General features: G+C 36.3%; 1 protein-coding gene across 1 annotated transcript; it reads left to right on the top strand.

Moving 5' to 3' along the window:
* The first annotated feature begins 372 nt into the window (after positions 1–372).
* LOC100599919 (tripartite motif-containing protein 49D-like) lies at positions 373–6,405 on the top strand. Its single transcript, XM_030808797.1, has 6 exons — positions 373–783; positions 1,069–1,164; positions 2,879–3,109; positions 3,826–3,848; positions 4,713–4,810; positions 5,906–6,405. The coding sequence occupies exons 1-6, from the start codon at positions 373–375 to the stop codon at positions 6,403–6,405; spliced, it is 1,359 nt and encodes a 452-aa protein (XP_030664657.1).
* Positions 6,406–9,349: the final 2,944 nt, after the last annotated feature.

Here is a 9,349-nt window from a genome sequence, read left to right as displayed (position 1 = left end):
TTTCATACTCATTCAGCAGTTATATGAAAGAAGAATAGGAACAACTGCAATTTATTCTAGGCCACTTAGAATCAAACCCAATTTCCAGATCCACATTCAGAAAATGGGAAATTGAAGAGATTAGTATTATGTTACAGACAGAAACTGGGAGTAGAAGGGGTTGTGAGTCATCTAGTCAGTAACATCTACTATAAAGCCGGGAGACTCTCTCTGTGTGAGATTTTTATTTTTGTTACAGAAGAAATAGTTTGCTGTGCTTTAATGAACACTGTCAAGAGAAGAAACTAGAGCTATCACTTATCTCCACATGTTCGGAAGCTTTTCATCAACCCAGACCCCAAAATGACATGTTGCTCTTTCTTCCTCAGAAACATGAATTCTGGAATCTCGCAAGTCTTCCAGAGGGAAGTCACCTGCCCCATCTGCATGAACTACTTCATAGACCCGGTCACCATAGACTGTGGGCACAGCTTTTGCCGGCCCTGTTTCTACCTCAACTGGCAAGACATCCCAATTCTTACTCAGTGCTTTGAATGCATAAAGTCAACACAGCAGAGAAACCTCAAAACTAACATTCATTTGAAGAAGATGGCTTCCCTTGCCAGGAAAGCCAGTCTCTGGCTATTCCTGAGCTCTGAGGAGCAAATGTGTGGCACTCACAGGGAGACAAAGAAGATGTTCTGTGAAGTGGACAAGAGCCTGCTCTGTTCGCTGTGCTCCAGCTCTCAGGAGCACCGGGATCACAGACACTGTCCCGTTGAGTGGGCTGCTGAGGAACACCGGGTAAGTGATGCCTCTGAAGATCTATTTCTATTAAGGACACATGAAATTCCTGTGGGCCTATTTTCTTGGAGATTGGGTAAAACCAACTCTGAGTCCCTTTAAGCAACTCTCTTTTGGGCTTTCTTAGCCTCAAACCTCTGAGATTTGACAAAGAAGAAGGGAAATAGAAGAAATGCCATTTCCTAGGGACTTACTTGTCTCTCATTCTGGGACCCCTCCCTATGAAACGGTCTGCATGTTACTTTATTGTCTTCACCGGTGCTTCAATTTGTGGCTGTTTTGCAGGAGAAGCTTTTAAAGAAAATGCAGTCTTTATGGGGAAAAGCTCGTGAAAATCAGAGAAACCTGAACGTGGAAACCACCAGAATCAGCCACTGGAAGGTTAGTCCTGTACTACGCTACCTTCTCCAGGAACTTACAGAGGGCAAATGGGTGACTCTTAAAATAGGAACTTGATATCAAACCATAATGTTTCTGAGAGTCCATTAAAAAAAAAAAAAGAAAACATTGAGAAAAACTGGCCTCATTTCTTATGTAGAATAGTATGCCTGTGAGATGGGGATTTCTAACAAAACCATTGATGTTACCCAAAGCATGCTGGTTTGTTTTCATACAAACCTGTAGCTATACACCAACAGATACAAGAAACTGGGCCATCTCACAGCGTTCTATATGTGCTGGTTGGATATGCTGGGCATAAGAGTTATTTGACAGTCATGGAAAGCTCAAGTGAACCTTCTGAGCCTGGGTCAGCATTAATCTGAATGCTGGTGGACAAGTAGTATTTGGAATTGCATGGAAAATTTGAGGCAGAAAGAGTGACGGGGGAAATCTAGGGCAACCATGAAATTAAGAATCTAAACTAGTTAATATTGAATAATCCACAACATATGATGAGAAAAGTGGTGAGAAATACAGATCTGTGTCTCGAGGGAGACGTGCAAACATGCCCGAAATATGGGAACTAGTATCTAAATATAAGGAGAACTCTGAGGACTTCAGGCAGAGAAATATTAAAAATGATTTTCTCTTTGTGGATGTATACTCGGAGGGTATGATAGCTAATATTAGTGTGTTGAAAAGTGTTTCATAAGAACCTAGTCTATGTTGAATATTAAATTAGAAAATCTGCTAGTATAGAAGAAAGAAAGCACCTTTGTCCTCACAAATCGTACAATCCAAATGAGAGAGGCAAAAATGGTCAACATGCCAGTATGTGCAATACATGATGTGTTCGAGTGTGGTAGATTCTTTGTTGGAGAATAATCAAGCAGGGAAGTAGAAAAGGACAAGAGAGGCCAGAAACTGGAGATTAGTGTCTGAGTTTTAAATAGGGTGGTCAGAAAAAAGACTCACTGAAAAATTCAAATTGAACAAAGTTTTGAAGAGGAAGGGGAGCACGAAAGTATGTATGGATATATATGCGGACCATGAGTGTGTATATAGGTATATGTATGTGTGTGTGTGTGTGTGTGTGTGTGTGTGTAAAATTCTAGTTGGAGAGAACAGCATATGCAGTAATTTTGAGTTTGTGTATATTTGGAGGCCCGGGGAACCACAAAGAAGTCTATGTTTCAGATTGGGATGACTTAGAAAAAGAATGGAAGGAAATGAACTCAGGGAGGCAAAGATGGCCAAATCATAAATGCAGCCTTATTAGGATAGGTTTTGCTGGGCAAAATGCATTTAGCTGGACATGGTAGTCTAAGGTCATTTCACATATAATGAGTTTAAGCAACTTGTTGCGTATCTCAGAAACAGAAATAATTATTTCCTTTCTAGTAACTATAGCTCTATACTCCAACTCTTAAGCATGAACTGTGGGTTGGAATAGAGAAATTCAAATTGTGTTTTTTTTTTATTTCCAACTGTCTTAGAACACCCATTATCTTGAATAAATTTAATGTAATTGGTCAGATACATCTATGTTGATCTTTATGCAGAAAGAAAGGAAAGGAAAAAAATTTGTGGATGCTAAGAACTGGCAAGACTGAGGTTTAAACTATTGGGTGTTCGAGAGACAAAGGGAATCAGTGAGATTTAATAGGAGATGGATAAATACATTTCTCTTTTGACTAACCCATTATCACTGCAGGATTATGTGAATGTAAGGCTAGAAGCTATTAGAGCTGAGTATCAGAAGATGCCTGCATTTCATCATGAGGAAGAAAAACAGAATTTGGAGATGCTGAAAAAGAAGGGGAGAGATATTTTTCATCAACTGCATTTAAGCAAAGCCAAAATGGCTCATAGGAGGGAGATTTTAAGAGGAACGTATGAGGAGCTGATGAAAATGTGCCATAAACCAGATGTGGAGCTACTTCAGGTACAAACTCACAATGTGGTTTCAGGTTTTTGACTATTCACATATATAAGTATTTTCCTCGTGGCTGAAATCCATCTCCCTACCTTTATTTCCATGATGTGTTTCCAAAAACACATTCGCATAACTAATGCTACTTTACTGGGAGAGTATAGCCCCGCCAAGGGATTCTACCAGGCCAAAGGTCCCTCCTACTTTATCCACCAGCCACAAAACTTTGTGGAATGGTCAAGGTAACAGCCCCAATAACTGTTCCCCAACTAAGTCACTAATACATTTTGGGTTGTCAAACATGTATAAAATAGTGAGTGATTCATTTACATTTAGGTTAATTTGAGGACACGGCAAGATCAGAAGTTTTGGAAATCTAGGCTCACATTAATATTATTTTGGGATTCACTCATTTGGGTAATAGGTTCTGGGAAAGATGACTGAGTAGGCTATTCGAGGTTACCATGGAGCACAGACCCTCTGGGCCTCTTCTCCCTTCGCTTCTTTAGAGAATGTCTTCAAGACTCAGACCTTCCCAGGACATTAATTAGCGACAATACGACTGACTGGGTTTTTCATTACAGAAGAAATAGAAAATGCTTTGCAGAAGAGAAGATGGTAGGGAAATAATATCTTGAGGAGCTGACTCCAAATTTCACACTGAACTTAGTGAAAGATGCATCTTGTGAACTGCACTAAATCTTTCCATTTTTTTTTTTTTTTTACAGGCTTTTGGAGATATATTATACAGGTGAGTGTGTACCTGGATTTTAGCGTATGTTCTTTCAGTTTCCACGAATAGGGTCTACCAAAGTCATGGCATAAATGATTAAGATATTGATTGATACTACTTTTTTTTTCGCATCTACTTTCGTTCCCACACCAGAAAAGACAAGACCACTAAGTAAATAAATACATACATAAATAAATAGTGAAAGAAAATTTAAAAAGAACATGTTTATTCCTGATTTTGTTTTATTGCTTAAAACCTGCATAGGTGAAAGATGAAGTTTTGTTTTGTGGATGGTGAGAAAGTCACCAGAGGAAGCATGAGAGAAGTGGGGGAAGTATTTTAGCAGCGAAAAAGTTGATGATTCGTTGTTCATACCTATATACATATCAGTTAACAGTTCTGAAAAATAGATTGAAAAAACTGTGGAGTGTTAGAACTGTAGAAGTCTCTAGGAAAGCTTGTTTCTAAAAGGCAGGTCTGGCTGCCTAGAACAAGTTTCACATTCTTTATGTTGAAAAGGAAGCAGCAGATGCAGCAGTCTCCCCAGAACCCCGCTATTTCAGACAAAGATGTCAGGGGAGTCTACCAAGAAGTGGAACTCAGTATTTCATTTCTGAGTATTCTCAAGGCCATAAGGCTAAGGAACCTTACACATTTGGGGCAAAAGATAAGATAGATCAGACTGAATTCTGACTCAGACTCTCCCACTATGCTTTAAAATTTGGAAACTGTAAATAGGAATTAATTTCAAAAAGGAAGTAATTTTTGAATTATCAAATTTGTGGTTTCAAAGGATTCTCATGAAATGTCTTTTAAATGCAAATAGTGACTTTCATTTATTTTATGGCTGTAGATGTTGTAACTGCAGGTTTTTCCTTGCAGGAGTGAGTGCGTGCTGCTGCACATGCCCCAGCCTCTGAATCTAGAGCTCAGGGCGGGGCCCATCACTGGACTGAGGGACAGGCTCAACCAATTCCGAGGTAAGTCTCCACCCACAGGCAGCACTCCCACTGTCTAAATATTATTATTGTTAGGATCACATAGGTAATATTTCACCCTTTATCAAATATTTTACTTCTTTATAGACGTAAGTGAACAATACAATCATGCAACCCTTTTGTATCTATGTCTGTATAGTCAGATTTATAGCATTAAGTTTGAAAGATAGTGAAAAACAAATACATTATGGCCTCATATGTACTGAGTAATGTAATGGGAAAAAGGAGCAGTGTAGCAAATTTAAAAAAGGAGCAGATTGAACGATGCTCAGAATGAAGGTGAGTTATTTAATGTTAAATACAAAATTTTACATTTCTTTAGTGTATTCATTTGAACAGCTAAGAACTGTTCTTTTGGGGAATATAGTTTACCGGAGATTCTTGGGGTTTTTAAATTTTTTAAATGGATATAAATTATGTATTTCCAAGAAAATTAGTTAATGGGTAAAAATAAAGAGAAGAAATCATTTTGTGAATACAAGTAAAATTACAAACAAAAAGAAGTTCAGTTTAATTGCAATATGAAAAGCGACATGTTAAGTCTAAAATCCAGGTTCAGCCCCATGCTAGCATGGAGGGCCACAGAGAGACTGGTAAAAGATTTTGCAGAAATCTGCTTTAAGTTATCACTTATGACATGTACTTATGGATTTTTATCCAGTTATCTAGAGCAGTTCTTGGGTAACTGAAAATCTTCACTTTCTTTCCAAAATGATAGCACTAGTTTTTAAGAATAAGAAACATTTCTAAATAATGATCTTGGTAACAGCATAGCATGTAGGGCATATAATGTGCAAATTTTGCTTTGAAAATTGGATTGAAAGAAGTTGGTCTTACATTTGGCTCTCAGTGTGTAAGTTTTCAAAATGCTTTTAATATCTGTGGTTAGCGTTTTGTTTGTCTTGTAGATAATATTAATCATCTCTATACTTTATTAGAAGTTACAAGCAAAAGTGTACTTGTGACTTTACGTTTCCTGGTAAATTAACTTCTTGATAGAACAATTTTTGCTTATTTACACATATCTATGCACGTTTTCTTTCTTTCTATTTATTTATTTATTTATTTATTTTGCAGTGGATATTACTCTGTATCATAATGAAGCCAACAGTCATATCTTTCGGTGTGGAGATTTGAGAAGCATTTGTATTGGATGTGACCGTCAAACTGCGCCCCATATCACTGCAACACCTACAAGTTTTCTTGCATGGGGTGCTCAGACTTTCACCTCTGGCAAATATTACTGGGAGGTCCATGTGGGGGACTCTTGGAATTGGGCTTTTGGTGTCTGTAATAAGTATTGGCAAGGGAAGAATCAGAATGGCAGTATATATGGAGAGGAGGGACTCTTTAGTCTTGGGTGTGTTAAGAACGACATTCAGTGCAGTCTCTTTACCACCTCCCCTATTACACTGCAATATGTCCCAAGACCTACCAGCCATGTAGGATTATTCCTGGATTGTGAAGCTAGAACTGTGAGCTTTGTTGATGTTAATCAAAGCTCCCCTATATACACCATCCCTAATTGCTCCTTCTCACCTCCTCTCAGGCCTGTCTTTTGCTGTGTTCACCTCTGACCAGAGACAAATCAGAAATGTGTTCATCTGCTGTGGGAACCCCTTTATCCCAGAAAGCCCTCTTCCTTGTGCCTTATCAAACAGGACAAATAGGTTCTGTTCTATGTCTTGAATTGCATCCTAATGTTATTAACACTCATTTCTTGTGTTACTATTAAATGCGGTAAAAACACTAAAAGTATATGTGTTGGTTCTTTATTAATTAATTTCTGAAAAATCATTATTCATGAGCACGGCATAAAATATAATCTCTGTTTTCTCTTTTCTTCACTTCTGACTGCCACTGAGTGAAATAATAGATGACAGACATGTCTGAATGAAGTTAAAATCAGTGGAAGACAGTCGGGATCTTTCGCTTCATGCAAAAACTTGGAGTGAAGTCTCAATGATAACTGCGAAATGTTTTTCTTTCTCTTTATCTCACTATATCGCACTTATCCATCATGTTTCATTGTACTAATCTATCCCTTGAGTTAATGTCATTTGACCTTCCATGCTGGGCTTCATTTTGGAATTCTCGCCACATATATAAATAATCCTGCATTATTAGTGTGCTCTTCTACATTGAAATACACAAGGTGATCAGAACAATGCTGGATTCATTGAATTTTTTTTAAAAAGTAACTAAATATTGACTCCTACCTCAAAACACACACAGTCATTTCCAAATAGATTCAAGTCCTGAAGGTAAGGGGAACACGATACAATATTCTCATAAGCCTTTCTTAACCAGGACAAAAATTAACAATTAAAAAAATTAGTTGGCTTATATTAATGATGATTTCTGTGTTTCAAAAAACATGATACAAGAATTGAAATGCAAACCATTAGTGGAGAAAGATATTCACCCGAACATATATAAAATAAAATACAATACATGTGCATGATGAATACTTAAAATGTATTTTAAGTATTTTTCCAGATTCTTCAGATTGGCATAGAATAAACTTGGATGGCAGAGTCAATGATGAGATTTGCTGTGGAAGTGGGAAACCATTTTTTGGAGGACAGTAGTAAGGCTGTGAACTTCTGTAAACAACCAAGTATTCAGTAGCAACTAAAATGTGTCTCCATAAGATTATTTTACGGATGCGTATCTGAAATCTGAAATTAGGGAGAACATTCTACTAGTGTTCTCTAGGGAGAAAATACAGCTGGGAGGGAAGATGAAGGACAGAGAAACAGAATGTTTTGAGAGAAAATGCTATTTAGACTAAAATAGAATACTGCAGATACCACCACAAAGTGGTTAAGGTGTGTGTTATGGAGCAGAGATGGCAGAAAATACCACAGTAAAGAGATCTACAATTGGATTGTTAGTTCTGGATTTATTCTGTCAATGTTGTGGCTTCTAAACACATCAGTAATCTCCTTTGATCCATGTGCTAATTAACAACCCACACTATGCCCCCTCTCTCAGATTCTTTCATTGTTTTAAACCCGATCTAATTCTAATCCAGCAGGTCACTGTAACAAACATAATCATCTAAGAATTTTAAAAATATTTTTGATGAACTAGAGAATATACCTCATTCTCAACAAAAATACTGTTTGAGAGGAAAAGTCGATGGTATTTAAAACCATTTAAGTGCATCCACACATGCAGAGATATACATATGTATGTATATACTTCTGTATCTGAGTTAATTGCATCAATTAGAGTGGCTACCTGGATTAGGATTATATTGGGCTTTGCTGATGAAAGAATTCGGGATGTTGTTTGGTTACCTTGTAATACCTGTATGAATATATTAACCCTTAATTTTATTACTGGAGAAAGTCCCTTAGATATAATCAAGGATGATTCTACAGGGATGCGTATTGTGGCACTCTTTCCAATCATGAAAGAGAGAAAAATAAACATACTGTAATGAGGAAATTGTTTAGAAAACTAGAATGCATTTTACTAAACCCTGTAAAAACAAACACCATTTATATGCATCGATATATTTATACTAACAGACTTTCTTTTATCTCTTACGTGACTATAGTTCCTATTTTTCGCCAGCATTTTTATTATGGACACTGACATAGTATTTTTTTACGGATGGATATAGAAACAAAAACAATTCCCTCTACAGAGGTTATAAAAATTATATATAATTATATAATATATATTACATATTATATATTATAGGTAAATATATGTTTATATTTCATATAAACATATATTATACATAAAATATTATATTTTTATTTACATGTTATATAATATATTTTATATTATAAGTATAATATAAATATAATAATTATTAAATATAAATATTATTTATATTCTACTTATAATATAAACAATATTTATATTTTATATATTATATTTTATATATAATATAAGAAATTACATATATATAATATAGGGACTCGATTAGTTTCTGCTAGTGTGAAGACGAGTCATATCATATCTAGGGGCCATGATGATAGGAGCAGTCAGAGGATTTCTTGCATTGTGATGAGTGCATATAAGTTAAACGAGCCACTTATCAGTAGAATTGATAGCAAGATAACGACTAGGGTTACTTCTTATGAAATTGTTTGGGCTACAACTTGTAATGTGCCAATTAGTGCATAATTTGAATTTAATTGCTCATCCTGATCATAGAATGGAATAGACGGCTAGGCTTGATATGGTTAGTAAAAATAGGAGGCCTATATTAAAATTAATTAGACGATCTGGTATAGGGAGGGGGGTTCACAATAGGAGAGCGATAGAAAGGGACAGGGTGGGAGCCATAACATAAAGGGTAGTAGTAGATGTTGAGGGCCATAGGGGTTCTTTGCTGAAAAGTGTTATTGTGTCAGCGAATGGTTGAAGCAGTCCCTAAGGGCTTACAATGTTAGGCCCTTTGCGTAGTTGTATGTAGCCTGAGTTTTCGTTAAGTGAGTGATTTAAAATCAATACCGATAATAATGATAATAATTATTAAATAGTTATATTAATGATAAC

Source organism: Nomascus leucogenys, unplaced genomic scaffold, assembly GCF_006542625.1.
Source record: "Nomascus leucogenys isolate Asia unplaced genomic scaffold, Asia_NLE_v1 000830F_84031_qpd_obj, whole genome shotgun sequence".
NCBI lineage: Eukaryota > Metazoa > Chordata > Mammalia > Primates > Hylobatidae > Nomascus > Nomascus leucogenys.
This window is presented reverse-complemented; position numbering and strand designations above follow the sequence as displayed.

What these genes read in the sequence shown, in the direction of transcription:
- LOC100599919 (XM_030808797.1), top strand. Translation starts at nt 373, where the DNA reads ATGAATTCTGGAATCTCGCAAGTCTTCCAGAGGGAAGTCACCTGCCCC. An exon ending in CAGATGTGGAGCTACTTCAG is followed by an intron (nt 3,110 to 3,825) that starts GTACAAACTCAC and finishes TTTTTTTTACAG; the next exon opens with GCTTTTGGAGATATATTATA. An exon ending in CAGGCTCAACCAATTCCGAG is followed by an intron (nt 4,811 to 5,905) that starts GTAAGTCTCCAC and finishes TTTATTTTGCAG; the next exon opens with TGGATATTACTCTGTATCAT.